Here is a 24,385-nt window from a genome sequence, read left to right as displayed (position 1 = left end):
GAGCGATTAAAACTAGCCCCTTGCCATGCCTCTCTGGGACATCAGTTTCTCTTTGAGGGTGGGTCGTACCTCTCCTCCCCCATTGCTCTACAGGCAGGGCTACGATCCTGGAGGTGGCAAGGTCTCTGGGGCCAAAGGCTGCTCCTCCCACAAGGGAGTCAACTTGGGAGCCACCCACCGCAGGCTCTGTGAGTACCCCTGGCATGTCTTGACCCCTGATCAGGGCTCAGTGCCCTAACTCATTTCAGAGGAGCTCACCAGGACCCTGGCCTTGGGATCTGGCCTCGGGGTCCACAGTAGATGTGCTGAGGGAACTGAGGCTGGGATGTGGATTGAGCTGTGCCACAGGATGTGTTCGCTCACATCAGGACCTCCATTTGCAGGACCTCCAGGGCTTTGTAGTTAGATTTTTCTCATATTGATTCAGCCTGACAATCGTCAACTTTTAATTGAAGCATTTAATCTATTTACATTTAATAAAGTTATATATTAAGGTTTAAATCTACCCTATTATGTGTACTTTTTATTTGTTCTGTATATTTTATTTTCTCCCTTGTTTTGTCTTAAACTTTTTTATTTTGAACAATTTTAGATTTACAGAAAAATTATGAAGACAGTAAAAGAGTTCCTACATATCTTACACCCAGTTTCCCCCATCATTAACACCTTACATTAGTATAATACATTTATTATAATTAATGAACTACTACTGATACATTATTATGAATTAAAACATACTGTATTCAGGTTCCTTTTGCTTTTACTTAATATCCTTTTACTGTTCCAGGATCCCATCTAGGATGCTACATTACATTTCGCTGTCATTTCTCCTAAGGCTCCTCTTGGCTGTGACAATTTTTCAGCCTTTCCTTGTTTTTCATAACCTTAGCAGTTTTGAGAAGTACTGGTAGGTATTTTGTAGAAAGTGCCCCAACTGGAATTTGTCTAGTGTTTTTCTCAAAATTAGACTGATGTTATGAGTTTGCGGAAGGAAGAGAACAGAGGTAAAATGCAAGAGTACACACTGTCAACATGATCTATCATTGACCTTTATCTCCTGGGTAAGGTAGTGTTCCCCCACCCTAGAGTCACTCCCTACCCTGCCCTTTCCACACTGTGCTCTTTGGAAGTGTACAGCCCATACTTGAGGAATGGGGTGAAATGTTCTACCTCCTTGAGGACAGAACATTTACGTAAGTTGTTTGTAATTTTTCTGCACAGATTTGTCATTCTTCACCGATTTATTTATTCAATTTTTCTTTGTATCAGTACAGATTCAAGGGCACTTGTTTTATACTTTAGGTTACAATCCTATTCTACTTTATTTATTTTGTTGCTCAAATTGTTCTAGGTGTGGCCATTGGGGGCTCTTTCAGTTGGCTCTTATATCCCCTTGACATGCCCCCATCATTGTAGATTCTTTCTTTTAATCACTTACTTTCTCTTTCTGGCACTGCAAGATGCACCAGACACCTCTTGTCTATTTTCTGTCCCTGCCTAGAATCAGCCATTTCCCCAAGGAGCCATGGTTCCTTTTACTGAAGAATGGTATTAGAAACTAAGATCTGAGTATTAGGTGTGCTTGTTGCCATTAGGTGCCATTAGGTGTCATTAGTCCTAGGCCCTGTCAGCTGACAGAACAAGAAAATACCTGTATATAATAACTAATATCTATATGTTTTTATTTGTAAATATCTATATCTGTATTAAGCTAAACATAAGTTCATACTGATGTCTCCACCTCTAAGCCATTACTACATAAATAATTCTAGCTCTATCACCTTGCTTATCTGTAAACTCTCACTCCAACAGTGAGAAGCCTGGCTCCCACCATCCACCATGTACTTAAATGTTCAATTCTGGTATACATGTATAGTGGTATCAGAATCATTAACAGTATATCCATAGGACACGTTTCAACTGGATACATGATCAACTGCATCAACCAAAGTATAGTGCCTAGGTACAGTTTCTTTTGCCTTTAGCTTTACAGATTCCACTGATTTCCAGTTACTTAGGTAACTTATGCTATCCCCCCTCTAGTGAAGTTATTTCATACATTTGTAGTATAGTTAGATTCTCTGGTTACATTCTTCATTCTGTTCTGCGATCCCCTGACTTCCCAAATTATATGTGTGTGTGTGCACATATACGTATATATGTACATACATACAAGTATACACACATATTTAGTTTACATATATTAAGAGTTACACTTTGTGTGTGTAAAGTTCTACAGGTTTTGTCAAATGCATATAGTTGGGTACCCATCATTATAGTATTATACAGAATAGTCTCACCATCCTAGAAAACCTCTTGTACTTCTTGACGTGTTTTTTTTCCCCTTGTCTTGTTTTTGAAAGGTAATTTTAATTTTATACTCCCCTGTATTAGTTTGGTAGTTACACATTGTTTTCTACTTAGTGGTTTAGCAAAACAGTTATCCTTGCCTCATCAATGTCTAACATTATCTGACACTTTGCTTCCTTACCAACACAATGCAAAGACCTTAGTATACTCCAATTCCATTTACCAGTCTTTCTGACTCCTGTGCTGCTGTGTAACACATTTTAACTCCCTGTCTATACATTTTAACACCGTGAGACATTATCATTTTTGTTTTATAGTCAATGTTTATATAGATTTACACACATATTTACCACTTTCATTGTTCTTCATTCCTTTTATTATTTTTTCTTTTATGTTATGACTGAAGATTATTACCCTTTGATATTTCCCTTAATGTGAGACTGCAGGTGACGGACTCAGTTTTTGTGTGTCTGAAAATATGTTTATTTTACTTTCATTTTTGAAAGATATTTTCACTGGGCGTTGTATTCTAGACTGGCAGTTATCTTCTATAAGCAGAGGGAGGATGGCACTCCACTCTTCCGGCTTTCAGTTTTGCTGTTGGGATGGAGGCAGTAGTTTGTTGCTCCTCTGAGGATAAACCATCTTTATTCCCTAGCTGCTTGAAAATTTTTTCTTTTGGCCTTTGCCTTTTTGCAGAGTGCAAGTTTAATTTATTGGGGTTTGTGAATCTGTGAATTGATGGTTTTCATCAATTATAGATAATTCTGACATTATTTCTTCAGGTTGTTTCCCCTCCTTTCTCTCCTCTCCTGGGACTCCAATTAAATACACCTTAGCTCAAATTACTGTCTCTCCTGTATTTTCCATCCTCTTATTTTTCCAAGTTTCATTCTGTTTCTATAATCCACCAATTCTTTCCTCAGCTATGTCTGATCTGCTATTAAACCCATCCACTGAGATTTTAATTGCATTTACTGTATTTTTCTAGTTAAAATTTCTATTTGGTCCTTTTCCATTTGGGCTAAGTCTATTTGTGTGCTTCTGGTCTCTGCTGAAATTTCCAAGCTTCTATTATCTTCTTAAACTACTAAGCAGTTGTTTTCATTTTTGTATAATTCCAAAATATGAAATTGTCTGTCTATCATTTCTGTTTGGTGTCACTTCCATTGGGCTTATCTCTTCAAGTGCTTGATTCTTATTTGTGGTTGATGTTATATCTGAAAAATTATTTATTACAGTGCTTTTGAGGTCTAGGTTGGTGTTACACTCCTTGAGATTTCTGCTTGCTTCTACCAAGCATCTGGAGATGCTACCAATCTGGGATCATCTTATTCTGAGTTGAGGCTTGAGAATTTCTGGACCACCCAGACTGGTGAGAGGCTAGGCTGAAGAATATGAAGACAGGTTCACTCTTGAATCAGCCTTAGGGGTCCTAGTCAAGTGAATCTTTACCAGCATCCCTATCCTTAGCTGTCCCCAGATTTCAACTTTTTGTTCCTCTAGCTCCCAATCCTTGGAGGCCCTCAAAATCACAGCTTGGTGGGAGGAAGGGTATGGCTCAGTGGTAGAGTACATGCAAAAAAAATTTTTTTAAATAATAAGTAAAAATTATTTTAAAAGCCAAAAACAACTCCCCCCCCACAAAAACACAGCTCAACTTTTCAGCAACCTTTTCTCAATTGGCAAAAGCCCCCAGAGCAAAGGCAGTCTTTAGGGCCTTCTTTTCTCTCTGGACTTCTAGCCAATCCTGTTGACCCTTTGAGTTTTTAGATATTTTTTACATTTAAGATTTCTGAGCATGCTGGTCTGAAACATCCAGTCTACCACTATCAGAAGTCGACCCTCCCACTCATGGTTTATTCAGATACCACAGAACTTGAATCCATAACCTCACTATGCAAAAGATAAAACCTCATATTTATAAAAAGACTTCTTTAAGTTCACACGATTCATGGTAGAGCCAGGTTTAGTCTCAGAGCTCAAGACTAATTAATAACTACAAAACTCCACTTGCATAAGATCTGGATGTGAGGGTTTGTTTGGCTTTGACCTTTTTACCTGGGGAAAGGAGAGGGCAGTCTTGCCAAAAGATCAGAGGATGGAAGGAAGGCCTAGCCATATTCTCAGCACCTTTCAGACATTCCTCTCCCAGCCCTGAGCTGTGGGAGTGGGATCTGGTATCTTACAGTCTGGTGATGGGGAACGTAAGAAAGCAATCCTTCCCATTCCTAAACCATAGATGATAGATATCCCCATGATCAGTTATCCCTTACCATCAATGTTTCTGAACCAAACCCAACTTCAAATTTCTCTATATCCCACTTTACAAAAGCCCTCTAAAACCAAGAAGTTGTCTTCAGCTAGTCTCCTCTCGCCCAGAAAACAAACACCAAGACACTCTCACAACAAAGACCACACCATTTATTTACAAAGGCCAGTGTGGGAGTTGGGAGAGGTAGGGAGGGAAAGCCACACAAACATCCTCTCTGGATTGCTCAGGACCCTTTCCCACTTGGAGAAAATTTTGTTCCTCTTGCCTCCATATTCTCAGCAACGGGTCCTCTGAGCAGCTGGTCGAAGTAGCAGACAGAGGAGGTGATATGAGCCTCCTCTGTGCTCCAATAGAGCAATGTCCAATTCCAGCTCAAAGGCATCATTGCTGCCCTCTCCTTTCCTTCCTCAAATAGAACTCTCCGGCCTGGAGGGAAATAGTGAAGAACTCAAAGGGCAGGGGTTAAGATACCAAAATCCAGGGGTTCTGGAGGAAAAGACCCCTCTACTGTTCCTGGAAAGCAATGAGGGGAAGGGTAATAAGGGTGCTGGTCACAGTCCTGACAGTTTCAGAAGGGGGATCCACATTCCCATTGGGTAACCCAGCATCCAAAGGCCAAAGGGACCCAGCTCTCCAGGCTGTAAGTACTCCTGACCTAAATTGGCTCTTTTGCCTACTTCTCTCTGGTTGGAGAGAACTCTGAACCAGAAATCAACAAGGAATCTACCCTTCCATTCAATTCACATGCACATGTGTGTGTGTGCATACATACATACACCACCCACCCACACACACATACCCACTGCTGAGACAGATCCCAGTCCCCTTCACGTCTTTGGAGCAGGGCTCAAATCACTGGTATCTGGAGACACAGGCAGGTCCTGGGTTCATGGAAATGTGTGTGTAGGTATATAAGCATGTGTGTTTGAGGAAATGTAACCAATATAACCCCTTGTGAGCCATATTGCTTAGCTTCATTGAGCCCTTTTCTTCAACTTAAATTCCATTAGCATCTCTACTAAGTCTCCTCTGCCAGACCTGAGCCTGGACTCTCTGGCCTAAAAGAACTATTAGCACTTCCATTCCCTAACTGTCAATTCCAACTTCCAAGCCTTTGACTCAGGCTGTTTCCCTCATTTCCTCCGTCCAGAAACTCTCATTCCCTCCTCCCCTGTGCCATTCTCCATTGGGCTGGTCCAGGGCTTGCTAATTCCTTCTCCAGAGGGCTGTGTCTCACCTCTCCCTTCAGACAGGGAGAACTCCAGGAGAACCTCCCCCTGGAAGTCTCAGTAGACCCCATGAAAAAGTGCTGGATGAAATGACCAGCAGGGAGGTGAGGAGGAAAATCACAGCCTGTTTCACCTGCCCCACCTTCAGAGTATGAAAGTCTAGCACAGGTTAGGCTGCAGGTGGGAGGGGATGGGGGCAGAGAAAGAAGGAAGAGTTATCAAAAGTAAACCCAAGACCAGCAAAACCCTCGTGGCACAGACGGAAGACCCTGTTCCAGTAAACCAATGAGTTGGTTCCTCCTTCAACGCTGCCACTGAGAAGTTTGAAGATTGCAAGAGGTGGTTGTGGGGCAAGGAGGTGGGGCCAATCAACAAAACTGTGAAAACTGTTTAAATAGCTCTGCTCAAGCAGGCCCAGGAGAGAAGGTTCTGCAAGAGGCATAGAAATAAAACTGGAATTCCCAGAGCTAAGGGGTTGGGGCCCACACCTCTAAAGTCACCCTGCTGTCTGGAGAGGACAAGGGAGAAGACAGAAGGAATGACAAGCTGCAGAGGGTCAGGGTTGACAGAGGAACCAAACGCTGGCACTGAGGGAAGGGAGAGGCAGGAGGCATGGGCTGAGGGATTAGGAGAGCTGAGAACCCAGGAGTCTCTCGATAGCTGCGTTGATGTCCCCTCCTGTGGCGATCAGGGCCTGCAGGTTGGCCTCACGATTGATGAAGCCCATAGAGTTGAGCTGCTCCAGCTGCTGCTGAAATCTCACTTCTGGTGTCTGCACCTGGAGGGGACAAGCCTTGTGAAGCAGGCACAGGACCAACCCAAGGGGGACTATCTGATTCTAAGGGTTTATAATGGAGAGAAGAAGACAAGCAGGTCTTTTTGAACATCCTCAAAGTCAACCAGTGGGTCAGGGGCCAAGGAGCTGGTGTCCCAAGTCACTAAACAATTGTATAATAATAAGGTGAGGGGCATCTTTCTTAAAATTACTTAGGCCTGGGCCTAAGTAAGCCTTTAGTCCTGCTTTTCATCCACACTCTGGAGATGTCCACAGGCGTTCCAAAAGCCAAAGGTTCTGTGGTTGATGAGATGCACGCTAAACGCCACCTCCAAACGCCCTCCCGGCAGTCATCACACACATGGCCACATTAAAGGTCAGAGAAGGGCCCCAGGAAAGCAAGAACCTGTTTAATTTTGTTTAACCAATCAACAAACACAGTTATTTACAAAAGAGAAGGTTTTTGATTTTTGACACTCCTATAAACATCTCCTGGAAATGTTCTCCCTGAAGGATGTTTAGGAAGCACTAGCCTAACTCATGAACAGAAGACGCTTAGAGCTGGGAGCAGCCCAGCGGTCACAGGCTACCCGGCCACTGACGGGAGGAAGGTGTGATCCAGAGACGAAAGGACCTGCTGAAGGTCACAGAGGCCCCCCGACATGCCGTACAAGAGCCCTTTCCAGTGCTCTATGCTGCTTTCATCACGGTCCACACAACTTAAGCTAGACTGGGCCTTGGCCATCACTTGGTCCAGCCCTCTCAATGCCTGGCACAGAGCTGGGCACACTTACATTTCTGTTGAAAGGCTTTTCCCAGATAAGTCGTGGAGGCCAGAGAAAGGTTAAGGGGCTCACTCGAGGTCATCCCCACCCCTCCCCCAAACCCCAGGCCTTGACTATGTGGCCCAGGGCTCTGGTCACCTCACCCCCCAGAATCCTCTTCGCCCACCTCAGAGATGGAGGCTGCTTTCAAAAGACTCCTTTGATATAAGCAGAAGTGGTTAAAGTGTAAATTCTGGAGCTAGCATGCCTCCGTTTGAATCTTGGCTCCATTACTTACTAGCTGCGCGACTCTGAGCAAGCCACTTAACCTCTCTGGGCTTCAGTTTCCCCCTTTTGCAACATAAAAATAATAATATTAGCTTCCTCACAAGGCTGTTGTGAGGAATAAAGTAAATGAGCTCTTATACAGAAGGCACACAGAACAGTACCCAGGTGGTGGTAAGCACTATTCCTATTCTCATCACCATTTTACAGCTGTGGCAATTGAACTTGGGGAAGAGGTAAATTGCCCAAGGCTAGGAAGCAGCAGACCAGGATTTAAAGCCAGGTCTGGCTGACTCCAAAGCCTGCCCTGCTGTCTCCATTCTACTGCTACCCTTAATACTGCCAGGATGGAAGTGGTGGTCCCAGCACCAGCCCCGCTGCCCACGTACCTGTGAGTTTCCACTTCCAGCCAAAAGCTGGATCATCTGCTGCATGAGCTGCTGCTGAGCACTGGAGGCCCCTGTTGGAGAAGATGTGGCTGGTGGGGCTGGTGAGGAGGTGGGGGCCTCAGGTGCAGAGCCAGTGTTGCTGCCTGCCGAGGGTGCTGGGGTCCGGGACATCCCAAAGGAGCCAAGGCTGCAGGCAGGAGAGACCAAGAGGTTGGAGATGGCCTCTCAGAAAGGGATGGGACCATGAGATCCAGAAGGAAAAGCAGTTGGAAGAAACAGAAAAACAGACCCTGAGAGACACAATGGCTGCTCAGAGAGTGGCAGAGAAAGGAGTTGAGGGGGAGAAATAGCCAGAACCTTGCTGCCCACCTGCCCCCCACCCTCACCTGGGCACCAGCCCGGGGGCCTCGGTCTGCAGGGTCTGCAGTCCCTGCTGGATCTGCAGCAGCGCCTGCATGGCGCGGGGATTGGTGAGAATGGAGAGTGACTCCGGGTTCTGCATCTGGTGGGAAACAGCAGAGAAAGGCAAGAGGAGGTGGCAGGAGACAGGAAGCAGCCTAGACCCTGAGTCCAGAGCTGAGCTCGGACCCTCCCTTAAGTTCCACCCACTGGGCCTCAGGGTCCACTCCAGCCCTCAACCTCCGCCCCTCTAGGGTCCTCACTCACCTGCTGCAGGAAGACTGGGAGCTGCAGGCGGAGCTGCTCCTGCAGCTGGGGGTTCCCCGCAAAGAGCGGCACGTTGACCATCATCTGCCAGGGTGAAGGTATAGGGGGAGGCCTGGGCCTACCCACCCTCTGTATGCCCCCACAGCCTCAGTCTCCCTCGGCACCCCCACCACTGTAGGAAATCTGGCCAGCTTTTCCAAGGATCTCAAAGTATCCTGCAGGTCTGAGTGGAACAGTGAGAGGAAATGGAACTATACTGTGGATGAGGATGAGAGTCAGGAGCCCTTCTGATGACAATGACAATGACAGCTAACATCCCCAAGTACACAGGGCTTACTGTGTGCTATGCCGTGCTCTAAGCACTTATACTATTAATTCATTGAACCCTCACAACTCTCTGAGGCAGAAACTATCTTCTTTTTTACCATTTTACAGATGAGGAAACTGGGAGGTTAAATAACTTGTGTGGCCTACACAGCTAGGAAGTGGAAGAGATCAATATGCAAACCCCGGCAGCCTGGCCCCAGGGTGTTTTGATCATCACAAGTAATGGCGCCCAACACACTCCCCTCGGGCAAGTTCCATACCTGAGCAGCAAAGTCGGGGTTCTGGGCAAGCGTTTGCATCATGCTGCGCATGTAGGGGGCTGAGATCACGTTCTGCATCAGCTGGGGGTTCTCAGAGATCTGCTGGAGGAGGGCCTGCATTTCTGGGCTGTTGAACATCCCTAGGGCAAGGAGGAAACAAACAAAACAAGAGAAAAGGGTTCCAGATGGAAACCAGATGCCTCACTTCAGTCTACCTTACTTCAGACACAGTGGTTACAAAACTCAGAAAGGCAACAGTAAAATGGCACCCAAGTACTGGGGTGTGGGTCCAAGTCCCTCTTGACTCTGAGGCCATCTTGCCCTGCTTTGGCCTGGCCCCTTCCCCATCTACTCTGCTAAGAACAAGCCAGTTGGAAACTGGGTCTGATTCATGCCCCTCTAGACTGTTCCCGCCACAGGCTCACATAATATCAGAGTTGGAAAGGATTTGACTAAAGATTACCTAGATCAACAGTGTTCAAACTTATCTTAGGAGCAGAGGCCCTTTCCTTAAATCAAATCTTACTCAGAAACCAAGTACCTCAGTAGTCTGGCTGGAGCTGGGGCAGGAGGCCTGGGGCATTTTCCAGTTGGTCCTCCCTCACCCTGGAAACGGTCCAGACCCCCAGCGTTTCAGAAGTACAATTTTAAGACTATGGATAAGGTTCAAGTCCCTTATTTATAAAATGAGCACATAGAGGGGAAGGGACTTTCCCAATCAAGATATCCCCCAGAGTATAGAGAAATCAGGGCATCTACCAGATATCCCTAGGGTCGTATGTACAGTCATAGTGCAGATAAATGAGGCATCCCCCAGGGTTGTGCAGTGCATAACCTGCACTTCTGTACAAGGCAGCTCTGCACATCCCTATCCCCAAGCCTCACATATGCCTGTCCCCTGATTCCTCTCCCACACCCCTCTCCTTAGTCTGACCCATTTACACTGAATAGCACCAGCAGTGTTGAAAGAGCTTAGGAGGTAGGGTCTGGTTTACTCATGAGCCACTACTTAGGTCACTCCTAGGGACATAATGACAGGGCTAGAACCAACCCTCACCCACTGAGGGGTGGGGCCATTACTCCAAGCTGCAGAGCCCCCTCTGTGGCTTCAATACAGTCTCACCTCTGTCTTCAATATTCTGGAGCAGAGTGAACCCCATTCAGTCCTGGGGCAGAGGGACTGCCCTGGTGACCCCACTAAGCTCCTTCCACCCTAGGACATACCTGACCCCAGGCTAGCCGCATTGATCCCAAAGGGGTTCGAGACTGTCGGGTGCACCTGGCTGGTCCCCGATCCTCCGGTGCCCTCCCCACCGGACCCGGGGGCCTGGGAGGTGGGGGGCGAGGGGCTCCAGGGGTTAGGGAGGGGCTCTCGATTCTCAGTCCGCAGCGGCTGGGAGGATGAGCTGTCGGAGTTCCCGGCCAGGGAAGAGAAGGGATTGTTGCCAAACTGGGAGGAGGGAAAGGTTTTGGGTTAAGGACTGAAACAAATCAGGGATAAGGGCTGGGCCCTTTCTTTCCTCTCACCTAATATCCTCCCCTTCCCCAGAAACGGGAGAAAGATCTTGGAGGTCCTCAGCTCAATTTCTGGCCCCACAATGGGCAGCTTCACCCTCATCCTACAGGGTTGGAGCTGGCTGTTGCTAATGATGGGATAACTGGACCCCTCAGATAACTGGAAACCTCCCATCTCCCCTGGTGACTCCAAATATTTGATTTCTAATCTCCTTGGTGCCCCATAGTACTTTACACACACCTTTCCTGTTGTGTAGAGAGATATTTGTTTTCCTTAGCTCTTAAAGGGCCGAGACAATGTCAGATTCAATTTGCACTCCTGGCTCCTGACACTAGTAGGTGCTCAATAAGTAACTATTGGCTTGATGGGAGCTGGCACTCTAGTCAACCCTGCTCTGCCTCCAGCTCTCCTCTCACCCTTTTTTTCCCTTATTTAAATTATTTATTTATTTATTTATTTATTTATTTATTTATTTATTTATTTATTTATTATTTTCTCCAATTTGATTGAGCTGTAATTGACATATAACACTGTGTTAGTTTCAGGTGCAACTTTCCCTTTTCTAGCCACCTTGGTCGAAGATTAACTCCCTGGAACCCTGTCCCTCACCCCCTGGGTCCCCCACGTGGCATTCTGTCCAACCAGGCACACCACAACAGAGCTCTTTAGTAGGGCACATCTCTGGCTAAGCAACCTCCCTAGGTCTTTTCCTTCTGTTGCTTCTCCCATGCGATCTCCTCCTTCCCCTCCCTCCCGACAGCCTATCTCCTCAGACTGGCTGCTTTAGCTAAACAGTCCTCCTCACCACCAGGCCCCCCACTGTCTACCTAGGATAGTCTCAGGGTCTACACCCCACCTCAGTGGGCTGCCCAGGGTAGCACCCAAACCTCCTCCTTCTGGACCCGCTGGCACTCAGGAAAGAGCTCTGTCCAAGGGGTGTCCTGGCTGAGGGAGTCCCAGGGAGGTCCTGACCTAAGCAGGAGGCACCTGAGCATCCTTAGCCCCTCCCCACCATGGAGTTTCATATCCACTTTCCTATTTACTCAAAGTGGGTCATGGGGACCAGGGCTGACCGAGGACTCTCCTGCTCTGAGCTGTGGTTCCTTTACCTTACCAGATGCCTGTTCAGATAACAGGGCTTGCAAGCCAGGGTTTACGCACCACAGTTTCAGTCCTTGTCAATGTTTCAGATTTCCTGTTCTGGTAACTTGTGAGCACCCAACCCCACCTAGTTCTGGGTCCTGCTTTGCTCTTCCCGGTACACCCTAAAGTCTGAATCTCTTACCTGAACTCCCTAAAGTGAAAATAGCTGCCATTTATTGAGCACCTACTATGTGCCTGATCCATTTATTCTAATGTTTACAATATCCCTCTAATACACTCGTTCTCAAAGTGTGGTCCTAGGACCCCTGCAAGGTTTAAAAATTGTTTTTATAATCCTAAGATGTAATTTGCCTTTTTCACTCTCATTCTCTCGTAAGTATTCAGTGGAGTCTTCCACAGGCTACATGTGACATTGAAACGGATTGAATGCAGAAGCAGATGTGAGAATCCAGCTGTCTGGTAGTAAGCCAGACATTTGAGAGATCTGCACAAATGTCAAACAAGGCCACTCTTTCCCCTAATGTTTTGTTTTGGGAAATAAAGTTATTTTTCAAAAGAATATGCTATTTATGCTAATGTATAATAGATTTATTGTTATTTTTAAATAAGCTAATAAATTTTTTAAAATTCTGTTTTAATTTCAGATACAGTGAGTATCAATAGACCTAACCCACAAAAACCAAAGCTCTTTCGAGTCCTCAATAATCTTTAAGCATATAAAGGGGTCCAGAGGCCAAAATGATAGAGAATACTACTATAATACATTGTCTCCATTTTGAAAAGGAGGACATGAAGGCTCAGGGAGATTAAATAACTCACTTAAAAATCACACTATTAAAGAATGATGTAGTATTTGAACTGAGGTTTGTTGATACCAAATTGCTATTTCTTTTTTTTTTTTTTTCAAATGCTATGTTCTTTTAGCTGAACCAGTGGTTCTCACACATTAGAGTACATCAGAATTAGCTGGGTGCTTGTTAAAAGCCTCGCTCAACTACTTGATTTTCTTTTTAACCAGGTACATGTGTTACTTTGATATGCATTTTAGATACTTAAATAAAATAAAACTTAAAAATAAGCAAATAAATTCCTTTAAAAACTCACAGTTGACCCCTATAAGCACTTTCTAAAATTTAAAAGAGCAAAGGTTAAGAATAACCAAGATGATGGTGAGGAATAAGCTAGTAGGGTGGGAGGAGGGGGTTTCACCCTAGCTGATGCCCAGACTTAATAGGACAATGTGTTGGGGGAGGCTCAGTGGTAGAGCATGTGCTTACCATGCACAGGGTCCTGGGTTCAATCCCCACTACCTCCATTAAGATAAATGAGTAAATAAATAAACCTAAAGACAATGTGGTATCATTGTAGGGACAGTCAGCAAGGCACACATTCATTTGGTGTCGGGCAGAGACAGTATGAACAAGGAATCCGTTGGGACAGCACAGGCCACTCAGCATATGGTGCTTTTTCCTTTCCACAAGGAAAAAGTAAAATGAGGTCCCACCTTCCCACCTGGGTGCTGGTAAGGAGGGTGTGTTCAGTTTGTGAAAATCCACCAAGCTGTACACTTATGATACATGCACCTTTCTTGCAGCTATTTTTATTCTTCAAGAAAACATTTTTAGAAGTTTTTAAAAAGTAAATTTAAAATTATGTGAACAGCATGATACCACTTCTATAAAGCTGAAAAATATGCAAAATGATACTATAGATTATTTATGGATACATACATAGGTAATAAAATAATCGAAATGACAAACACCAACTTTAGGGTGGTAGTTAGCTCCGGAGAGGGAAAGAGAGGTATAAGATAGGGGAGGGGTATGTGAAGGCTGCAATTCTATCCCGTAATGTCTTATTTGCAAATAAATATTAAATATGTCTAGGAAAACATACAAAACCAAAACATTTGTTACAGAGATGGCTATAAGATGGAAACAGAAGGATCCCTTTTGCATACCTTTGTTGCGCTTGTATAATCTTCCATACTATTTTAATACCCTTTTGTTTACTTTTGAGTTTCGTTTGTTTTGACTTTTGAAACAGGTAAATGTATAATGTATTTAATGTAAATTAAACTTTAAAAAGAACCCCAAAAGGCATTGAAATTATATATGACAACATGTTAGGGCAACAAGGATAAAAGAGAATGCTATATTTTTCTCTGTACTTTTTGTACATATGGAAAGAATTCATAAAGCATTTTTAAAAGCATATTCTCAGGGCCTGATTCCAGAGATTGATGCAATAAGTAGCTCACAGGTGGGGACCAGGAAGCTCATGATTAACAAGCTCCCCAGGTGATTCTGAAGCAGGTGATCTGTGGACCACACTTGAGACACACTGTGCTAGGGTTGGCTGTTTGACCCCAGGCCTGCCCCACAACCTCTGAGACCTTGGTGCAAGACGTTTGTCAGTATAATGTCAAATCCCTTGGACACTACACGTCCCCAACTTCCCTAAGGAACTCGGCTATCGCCTGCCCTAGTGCCTCAGTCCCATGCCAAGTTGGACCATCCCTGGCTATGCACTGTGAGAACCGCTTTCAAGCCAGGGCCCACCCTCAGGGGGCTAGGGAAGGAAAGAGGAGCAGACAGCACTCCAGGCTTGCCTGGGTCTGGGGGTAGGTAATCCCGAGCCCAGACTGCCCTCCCACGGCCCAGCCCCTGGCCCCACCTGTTCCCGGGCAGCACTAAACATGGGTTCCTGGATGTCTGTGTACATGCGGCGGAGGGCATTATATCCTCCAGGGATGCTCTCCAGATTGCTCAGGGCCCGGTCCTGGTTCCGCATCATCTCCTGCATCATGGCTGGATTCCGAGCAAGCTCCATCGTCTAGTGGAGAAAGGAAAGAGAGAGAATGGGCTCTGGAACCAGGGGATCAGAGAATGGGCCCCGAGGAGAGAGTCCACATCAGGACCAGCACCAGGACCAGGGTCCAGGGCCCAGGACCTGATCTACAGTGGCAGGGAGTAGGCTGAACTGGACTTCCTTCCTCTACTGTCATCTTGGCTCTAACCCTACCTCCCTGTGGGTATTCTCGTTGCCTATTTGGGGTACAATGATCCCAGATGGGGTGAGAGCAGCAGCTGCCCTCCCTCAGGTTCAGAGGATCCACAGAAGCATTAGGGAACACAAGGGAGTTGAATAAGAAAGGACATGAGAAAGGGGAGGAGGCAAAAGAGAAAAATAACGTCTATTTAGGGAACTATATTCAGTATCTTGTAATAACCTATTATGGAAAAGGCTATGAAAAAGAACACATATATGTATGTCTAACTGAATCAGTTTGCTGAGACACTGTAAATCAACTATACATCAATAAAAACAAGCAAGCAAACAAACATCTATTGCTACATATAGGCACTGGGCTAAATGATTAACAGAATTCAATTGCCATGATAACCATCCGTGTAGGTATTTCTGTCCCTATTTAGCAGATGAGAAAACAGGCTCAGAGACTCACTGCCTGGGACACACAGCCAGTTAGTGGTAGAGCCAGGTTTCAAGGTCAGGTTGGTCTGTCTAACCAAGACAGTACTATGGTTTCTGGCAAATGACTACAAGTTAGGGAGGGAAAGGATTCTAGCTAAGACAATGCAACACCTTCAGATCCCATGCCAGGTCTTTGGCCTCACTGAATCTTGAGAAACAGAATGAGGGCTTTCTCTTGGGAGCCAATGGCTCACTGTCAATGAGGAAAGGGTGGCTTCTGTTAGCTCCAGGGGACAGCAGTGCATGGCAGAGAAAATGAACATAGCTGCTTCTTGTTCCCACCCAGCTGGGAATCCCTTCCTTGTCCTTCTTCCCAAATTTTCTCCACACGTGCCTCTTCCCAAGACACCTTTATGTCTACAACAGGACACTGACCTCTTATCCCACAACTCCTTCATTCAATAAGTACTTATAATAAAAATATGTATATACAAAAAATAATAACTATTGAGTGATTACTATATATCAGGCACTGTTCTAGGCAGTGAACAAAGCACTTGTGAATCCTTACCCTTCTGGAACTTATCTGGTGGGTCCAGCAATAGCGTCCACAGCTCTGCTGAGACTGTCTAGCCTAGTCCCTTGGTGGATGAACATGAGACAGAGCTCCCAAAGACCAACACCAAACTGCCTCCCCTGGCTCTCTCTTACCCACCTGGCCCTGCCCAGCTGAAATGCTCCCCAATCACCCTATTATCTTTTATTCCCAGGCCTTTGCACTTGCTGTCCCTTGGCCATGAACACTCTTCTCTTTATCTTCCTCTGGTTCAGCCTTCTTTCTTTTGGTCTCAGCTTGGGTGACACTTCCTTTAGGGCCTCCCCTGAGCCCCAGGGTAGGATCAGGAACCCTTCTGTGTGCACCCAGGGGATCCTCTGACTATCTCTGTGATAGCACTGACCACTTATAACTGCCTGCTTACTTGTCCTACTTTCCTTTGAGACCAGAAGTTCCTGTAAAGCTAAGTCTATGTCTTTTTATCACTGTGTGCTCCAGTGTTCAAAACATGGCTGAATGCATGAATGAATGAATGAATGAATGAACAAGTCAAGGTAGGAAAAGGTGAGAAGAGGCCAGTCAGGGCATGGCTGGGTGCCCGGTAACCTCCACACCTCAACCTTCTCTCTAGACCCACCTGCCTCATGAGCTCGGGGTTGTTGAGCATATGGCTGATCTCGGGGTTCCGCTCCATCAGCTGCTGCATCTGGGGATTGGCCATGATCATATGGCGCATCAGGTCGGGGTTAGACATCATGTCCTGGACCAGAGGGTTCTCCATGATCTGTGACAGCATCTCAGGATTGGACATCAGCTGCCTCTGCATCTGCTGCTGCAGCTCCATAAAGTTGGCAGAACCCAGGCCTAGGCTGCCCAGGCCCAGGATGCCCCCAAAGCCAGCTGTGGGGAGGGGGCAGGGTCACAGTCTGTCACAAGACTCTTCCCCTACCTGGCCAGAGCCACTGAATTCAGGTCTCCAGGATGGGCCCCTTCTGCTTCTCACATCTCCCTTTTCCAATCATTTCCACAGCCCCAGCGTAGCTGGCAAAGAGATGTGAGCCTACTAGACTGAGACCTCTTTGATGGTAGAGGCTGACAGCCAGGCACAGTACTGAGCACAGAGGGCAACCGGTGACGGCCTATTGAATGAGCAAATAAATATCCCCTAACTGGCTACTGTTGGACCCACCTTCTTCCCAAATTCCAATATCCTCACCCAGGGTTCCCCACATCTCCAGCCCCACTGCTCCCCTCACTCTTAACATTTCACCATGCTCCCCTCACAGACTGGTTTCCTCCCCTGCTTGTCTCAAGTACCAATGTCTGGAACCCTCTGTCCAGGGGTCTCCATCCCCATCAGACCAGGAGCAGGGACCATATTTCCCCCTCCTCTTGGCTCTCCCCCACTCCCTAGCCCAGATAAGAATAGTGCCCTTCTCCCTAAGGGCTTACAGAGTATGGATGCCGTGGCACTGGGAGGTCCCTCCCCTGTCCCTGGGGAGGGACCCCCCCCACTGCTCCTTTGGCTTCCACTGCCAGTATCTGAAGTGGCACTGCCAGAGGTGGAGGGCTGGGCAGGGGTGGCAGGTGAAGCAGGCGTGGTGGAGGGTGCTGAGGCTGGGTCTGGAGTGGAAGGGGAAGAAGCAGTGGCAGTAGCTGGATCTTGAGCCCTGGGGACAAAGAAAAATTCTAGTCGAAGTGAACACAAAAGGGAAGACAACGATTTCTATGTTTGCTGTGCAGCTACAGCCCTAACCTAAGGCACCTCCTAAGCAACCCTGTGGCTGGGACAGGGTGATGTTGGTGGTCAGTCAGTAAATCAGACAAGGGGAGGGAGGAGCTAGTGTTCTCTGTCTTCAGGGCATTCAGGGAGAGGTAAGTCAGCTTCCCTTCCCCTGCAGATGAGATCATAGGGCTTCCTGGCAATCCTTCCAAGAACCACGTTCCTAGGCCTTGGCATCGGTCTTCCAGGTACAGTTGAGTGACAAGTAAGAAAGTATCAGATGGGGGAAAAAAATCCCAATTTGAAGCTGGACCTGCTCTTCTCCTGAACTTACTTCTGAGGGGTCTTGATGACCAGATGGACGGTGAGCCCATCCTTGATCCCATGCTGGTTCAGTGTGTCCCCATCCTTGAGGATCTTGCCTGCGAAGATCAGGACCAGCTGATCCTGCTGAGCCTTAAATCTCCGGGAGATTTCCTCCTTGAACTGTGATGAAGAAGCAAAGGTCACTGTGGAGGCTGCCTGGGCTCCACCAACCAGGGACACTGCCTCTTCTTCAAGAGCCTCTGCATTCCCTTGCTCCCACCTCTAGTCATGGGAAGTCCTTTTAGCAGTCCTGACTCCACCCCTCCAGCTACAATAAGCAGCACCTTTCTTAGCCAAGGAGCTAGACGGGTGAGAGGCTCCTCTCAGCTCTACCCCAGGGTCTCCCACCCTAGAAAGCCCTTGCTTCTATCTGCCACTCCTTCTTCAGTACCAGTTCCCTGTGAGGGTACTGCCTGAGCAGTTCTTTCCATCCCAGCTTCTTCAACAGCCTTGGGACTAGGCCCTGTCTCCCTTCTCTTCTGGGACCCCAAGTCTCTCTTCTCTTTATTCCCAGAGTTCCTGTAACAACTACAACAAATAGATCCCAGTTATTTATAACAGCACTAACTACTCACTAGTTAAGAGTCTAAATCCCGTAAGATACATATTAATTATTATCCCCATTTTAAAGATGAGAAAACTGAGGATCACAGCAGTTAGGTAACTTGTCCTGGGCAGACTGGAACTCAGGTCTTGACGCCAAAGCCCAGGCTCTTAATCAAACATATGGGGCCTCTCAATTAGAGCTGAGTTCAAATTCAGCTCTGCAGGAAACATGATTTATACTCTGGAATGTAGTCATTTTAAAGGTTGGAGGAAGGGCAATGATGGCACTAAAGGCTGGCTAGGGGAGAGTTAGACTCCCCAAATCTATCAGCAACCCCCCCAACCCAACCCAAACCAGCAAACACTTAGATAAAAACAGTGCACTTGCTAAGCAAGGGCAGCTTCCAGATCCCTCCCTTCCAATCAGATGGTCTATCTTAAGCCCCGCCTCTGTGAAATTCTGGAGCTGCCACAGAGGGGTGGCAAACACAGGCAATATTCCCTCATTCACTCATCAACACATTTTTATTGAGCACCTAGTGCACACCGTGTAAATCCCACAGGGGCTGAGAATCAAATGTAACCACCTTGATCTGAAAGCGCAGTAAAGATCAGGGCAGAGGGAAATCCTCCCCCGGACCCGCCGGGCGTCAGAATGCTGGGGGTTCTCTGAGGCGCCCAGTAGGTGCCCGGAGCTCTCCACCGGCTCCCCCGCCGGCTCTCCTGGCTCAGCACCTTGCCAGGCCCCCATTCTGCCTCAGCGCCTCGAACCCCAACCTGTAACCGGAGCCAACACTCCGCTCAAACCCAGGGTCCTTCCCCCTTCCCTGCGCAAGGTGTCCTCTTCCCACTCTCCACCACGCCCCCAGCCCAGGCCACAAGGCAAACCCCGGCCTCCCTTCCCCAACACTCGCCACGCTCCCCCAGATCACCCTCGCAGGACGCCCCCTACCCGCCTCTCCTTCCCTTTTGCTCCTCCGAGTGCCCACTGGGCCCCCGCCCTCCTCTCCCCGGCCCTCGCGTACACCCGACCGTCTCAGAGCCACCTCTCCTCTTCGCAGACCCCTCCTCCGCGCTCCCTCCCACCCCCGCCACCCGTACTACCTCCTTGACCGAGGCTCGATCGCAGATCACAATTTCCTCCTTGTCCTTCGGGGTCTTGACGGTGACCCTAATGGGGGGCCTCGTCTCGGCCCCGCTCGGCTCCGCCATGCCGCCGCCGCCACCCGGCCGCCCGCCAGCCCGCCCCGACTCCTCCTCCTCCCCGCCCGCCCGGCCGGCCGGGCTCGGCTCCGGCGCCTCCAACACTCCCCTCTCTCCTCCCCTCCCCAAGGCTTCGCCACCCCCTCCGGACCTGTCGCAGCCACAGCGCCCCGGGCGGACTGGGGGGGCCACTGCAGCGGGGTCCACCCAGGGCCGATCCCGGGGTCTCGCAGCCTGGACAGGGCTTTGCTGGGCTGGAGCCCCCGGAAGGGCTCGGGGCGGGGGCGGAGCGTGTCCATCACTGCAGGGGCGGGGGCGAGCTCCCCGCGAGAGCCCACCGCCCGTCGTAACCTGCCCTAGCCGAGCTGATGTGTCCCCCTGGACCCAAAGCTGCCCCCGCCCCTTTCGCGGGTAACTCCAGCTCCGGGACAAAGGACTTTCTGTGTCGCCGCTTTATCTCCGTTGCCTGTGATAACTGGTCTTTCTCGGGAACCCCAAATCCTTTCCAGGCCTGAGGCCTCTTCCCGACTTGAAGGTTAAATTTTCCCACTTCTGGGTGTCTGTCCGTCTAAATCCTAGGATTGACTTTATTCCCTTGAGAGTAGTGGCCTGCGTGAAGTCTATTAAGTACAGCCCCAGAGACCTGGATTTTGCCTGCATGGCCTTTCTGAGCCTTAGTTGCCTCAGTAGTATTCACCTCATCTCACAGAATTGTGCATTATGTGTAAAATTGCTTTGAAAAGTAACCAGATGTGTGCCCGACAAATATAGGGGTTTTATTTTAATTACTGAATCATGGGTCGTCAAGCGGATATGACCTTTCTCTGCCCGAGGGGGTTAAATGTCCTAGTACTGCCACTGTCCTTTTACTCCCGCTCTTTTCCCCATAACCGCGTGGTTTCTTTGGAAAAGCCGACTATAGTTCCCAGGGTGCCTTGCGAGGCTTCAAAGAACTACAACTCCCAGCGCCCCACCGCGGTGGGGCGGGGTTGAGTCAGAACCCCAAAGCCAGGCCGGGAAACTACAACTCCCAGGGCGTTCAGAAGCATTGCAGCTGAACTACGGGAAGCGGCGGGCAGAGGCCGGCAGTAAAAACTCGGGGATCTGGGTGCAAAAGCCCAGGGTTAGGAGCTGCAGGCATGCTGCGTCCCAAGGCTTTGACCCAGGTGCTAAGCCAAGCCAACACTGGAGGTGTCCAGAGCACCCTGTGAGTGCGGACCGAGGACCCGAGCGGCGAGCACTGGAGTGGGGCAGCGCGCCGCTCTCCGAGGGAGGGGTGGGGAAGGCTCTCTGGGAAGGGAGGAGGTGGCAGAGGGGGCAGCAACTAGGGGAACCGGCCGGTAGGGCCCCTCTCGAAAAGGGAAACTGACGTGCCGGGTGCTCAGGGCATGTTCCAGGACACCCTCAGACCCTTGCTTCCTAGAAGCGGCAGTGACGGGAGTTGGGATGGGAACCCAGGCGTATCACTCCCCTTCCTGAGCACGATGATATCCCTCCCGATTCTTCACCAGGCTGCTGAATAACGAGGGATCTCTGCTGGCCTACTCTGGTTATGGAGATACGGACGCCCGGGTCACGGCGGCCATTGCCAGTAACATCTGGGCGGCCTACGACCGGAATGGGAACCAAGCGTTTAATGAAGACAATCTCAAATTCATCCTCATGGACTGCATGGTATGGAGAGGGGAGCCACTTCCTCTGTCCCCTAAGGGGATCCCCAGGGGGCGACCTGGACCTCATCCTGGACGGTTGGAGGGGCAGGGACAGGATCTTTGTACAATTGCTAAGAATTGGTCTGCAGCAGCATTTATAATAGGCAGGACCCTATGCATCAAGTGGTGGTGAGGAAGGAGTCATGGACTCGAGGTCTGACTGGGATTCTGGTCTCAGCCAGCCACATATCATTTGTGGAACCTTGGGTAAGTCACTTTAACCTCTGAGCTTTCTTACCACATCTCCAAGGTGAAAACGATAACCCCCCCCACCACACCATGCACAGGATTGTTGTGATTGAATGTAAGAGACACTGTAGAGTGATATCCAGACAAAAGTGTTGTCAGCTGAGATTCACAGACAGGAGCATGGCTGTCTCCAGACCCTCGTCCAATCCCTTCCGTTTACAGAGAAAGGAGATGAAGTCCAGAAAGGGGAAGTGGCCATTAAACTGCGAACTTCTTGGAAACAGAAGCTGTCTCATTCACCTTTTTATCTGTTCAGTCGACAAAATTTTTAGGTCGCTGCAGTGTTCTCAGGACTGGGGGAAAACTAGCAAACACGACAGACAAAAGCTGCAGCCCTAATGAAGCTTACAGTCTTAAGATATGCCTTAAAATAAGTAAAATAGGTATGTTTGTATAATAAGTTAGTAAATATGTTTTGTAACATATGTATGTAAGTTTAAAAAGTAGTATGTTGGGTATTGAAAATGTGGAGAAAAAGCAAGGAAGTAAGATAGAAGATGCGTGTGTTGGGGACAATCTCACTGAAAAGGTGACATCTCATCAAAGATCTAAAGGAAATTGGCAAGCCACGTGGCTCTCTGGGTCAAGAACATTTCTGACAGAGAGGACAGTAAATGCAGAGGCCCCGAGGCAGAATGATGCCAGGTCAAGGATTAACAAGGTTGAAGTGGCTGGAGTAGAATGAGGATGGGGGAGGTTAGTGGCTGAGGAGGGAGAGGCAGGGAGTGCAGTACGTGGTTCCTAGCACACACTAGATATTTAGTGAAAATTTGCTAAGCCAAATTGAAAAGGCCCCAAGAGTGAACTCTTCAGGAAGGATTTCTGCTGTAACTCAGTCACCTACCTCTTCCTCAGGCCCTCCTTAACCAAGCATGCTGGTTCAACTGTGGACTCCCAACTGATGATTCCTAGAGTGCCTAGCCTAGAGCTGATGCTATAGGGCAATAGCTTTCAAATGTTTTGGCCACAACCCAGCTATAAGAAATATATTTTACGTCAGAGTCCAGTACACACATACACCCACCAAAACAGACGTTTCATGAAATAGTACTTCCCTTACTACATACACTACACTTCATTTCTCTTCTTTTTCTTTCAATGCTGATCAACCTTGATTGATCTGGAGTCAGTTAACCCTGGGGCCAAGCCTGCAGTTTGAAAAACATTCTCTTGGGAAATGAAGGGAAATATAAGATGGGTTACTGCTGTCTTCTTACAGTGTCTTTGGGGTGAACCCGTTACAATAACCTCACCCATTTGGCAGCCCTTTGCAGATGCCAAACTCCTTCCTGTGTATAAGCACCAGCTGGAGTAAGGTAGGGATTACAGAAAGAGAAACTGAGTTTCTGGGAGATTGGGTTTCCCAGTGTAACTTGGTTAGCAGGTGGCTCTGTTGAGGCTGGAATGAACTCAGGACCCCACATGCAGGGCTACAGCCAAAGTCCCCCAGCTGAAGCTCCTACTGTGCCCAGGGCTTGGAAGGCATATACAGTCTTTCTGGAGGAGCCCTTGGTGACGAAGGGGGCTAAAGGTGCAAGCAGAACATCACATCTCATGATACTTACCCCTACCAGGAGGGCCGTGTAGCCATCACTCGAGTGGCCAATCTTCTACTGTGTATGTACGCCAAGGAGACTGTTGGCTTCGGAATGCTCAAAGCCAAGGTGTGTATGTGCCCATCCCTGTACAACACGGGGCCCAGCCTTCATGCTTCATCACTGTGTCCACTTCCATCCCCACCACCTTCCTTGAGTCTTTCTCATGTCACCCAGTCCGTGCCTAGTGTAGGCTAACTCCCGGGAGGAGGTGGGGGCGAGGGGCTGGGGGCTGAGCATTAGGAGTAGACCTGAGTTTAAGATCCCTCTAGTGGCAATTCTTGTGTGGGACTGATTTCTCCTCCCTTTCTCACAGGCCCAGGCCTTGGTGCAGTACCTGGAGGAGCCTCTCACCCAAGTAGCGGCATCGTAATGGGCGTTGGTGGAAGCAGGGGTCAGAAAAGACAGATGACTATTTGAAGGGGCAGGGCCCCCTGAGAAAACCTACCTGGACTGTGGGGGGAGGGTGGAACTTTGTTTTTCCCACGAATAAACTTCAACTCCTGTCTGTGTCTTGCCTACTTTCTTAGATGGGAGGAGTCAGAGGAGATAAGAAGGGGCAGGGATTGCTGTAGGCTGTTTGGTTGTTCTGCAAGGATGGCTTTCCACTCACTCCTTCACCCTGACCACCAACCACCAGGTGGTTTTTGGCAGTGGTGCCTTATCTCCCTTGGCCTCTCCGGTGGTGTGACCTCACCTGGCCACTCAGAGAAGAATCTTACCCACCTGGTTGGCAAAACCTTGGGAGTGAACTCAGAGGAACAAGGAGTTGGGAGAGGTCATGTTGGACAAAGAGAAAACAGGGCCCTGGGAATTCAGTGCCCTCCAGTCCTGACCTGAGGGGCGGAGTGGGGGTGACTTTTCTACTCTTGGGGTTGGGAGGGTGCCCCCAACTGCCTACAAGTGCTACCTCTTTGTTCTTCTCCAAGCTTTCACATGCTTACACAGACACTCCAGATCAGGAAGCCCTTTGCAGACAGGATGGCTTTGCTCTGAAGCCTTGGGTCCTGGGGAGGGAGTAGAGGAAAACTGGAAGCCCTGCCCTCACACTCAGACCCCTCATCCTGTCTGCCGTTTCTGCCCCAGGTCTCCCCCTATCC

The 24,385-nt window shown here is 48.3% G+C and overlaps 2 protein-coding genes across 2 annotated transcripts; one reads left to right on the top strand and one right to left on the bottom strand.

The window, feature by feature from the left end:
- Positions 1-4,713: 4,713 nt before the first annotated feature.
- On the bottom strand, positions 4,714-19,836 carry UBQLN4 (ubiquilin 4). Its single transcript, XM_006214624.2, has 11 exons — positions 19,631-19,836; positions 17,949-18,100; positions 17,344-17,561; positions 16,529-16,791; positions 14,577-14,735; positions 10,505-10,730; positions 9,281-9,420; positions 8,694-8,777; positions 8,414-8,529; positions 8,028-8,214; positions 4,714-6,592 (listed from the first exon to the last, which is right to left on the bottom strand). Exons 1-11 carry the CDS (start codon positions 19,736-19,738, stop codon positions 6,440-6,442), a joined length of 1,806 nt encoding a protein of 601 aa, XP_006214686.1. The 5' UTR covers positions 19,739-19,836; the 3' UTR covers positions 4,714-6,439.
- Positions 19,837-20,659: 823 nt separating this feature from the next.
- LAMTOR2 (late endosomal/lysosomal adaptor, MAPK and MTOR activator 2) lies at positions 20,660-23,794 on the top strand. Its single transcript, XM_006214622.4, has 4 exons — positions 20,660-20,936; positions 21,241-21,403; positions 23,265-23,354; positions 23,602-23,794. The coding sequence occupies exons 1-4, from the start codon at positions 20,869-20,871 to the stop codon at positions 23,656-23,658; spliced, it is 378 nt and encodes a 125-aa protein (XP_006214684.1). The 5' UTR covers positions 20,660-20,868; the 3' UTR covers positions 23,659-23,794.
- Positions 23,795-24,385: the final 591 nt, after the last annotated feature.

The sequence above is a fragment of the Vicugna pacos genome, chromosome 21 (assembly GCF_048564905.1).
Source record: "Vicugna pacos chromosome 21, VicPac4, whole genome shotgun sequence".
NCBI lineage: Eukaryota > Metazoa > Chordata > Mammalia > Artiodactyla > Camelidae > Vicugna > Vicugna pacos.
This window is presented reverse-complemented; position numbering and strand designations above follow the sequence as displayed.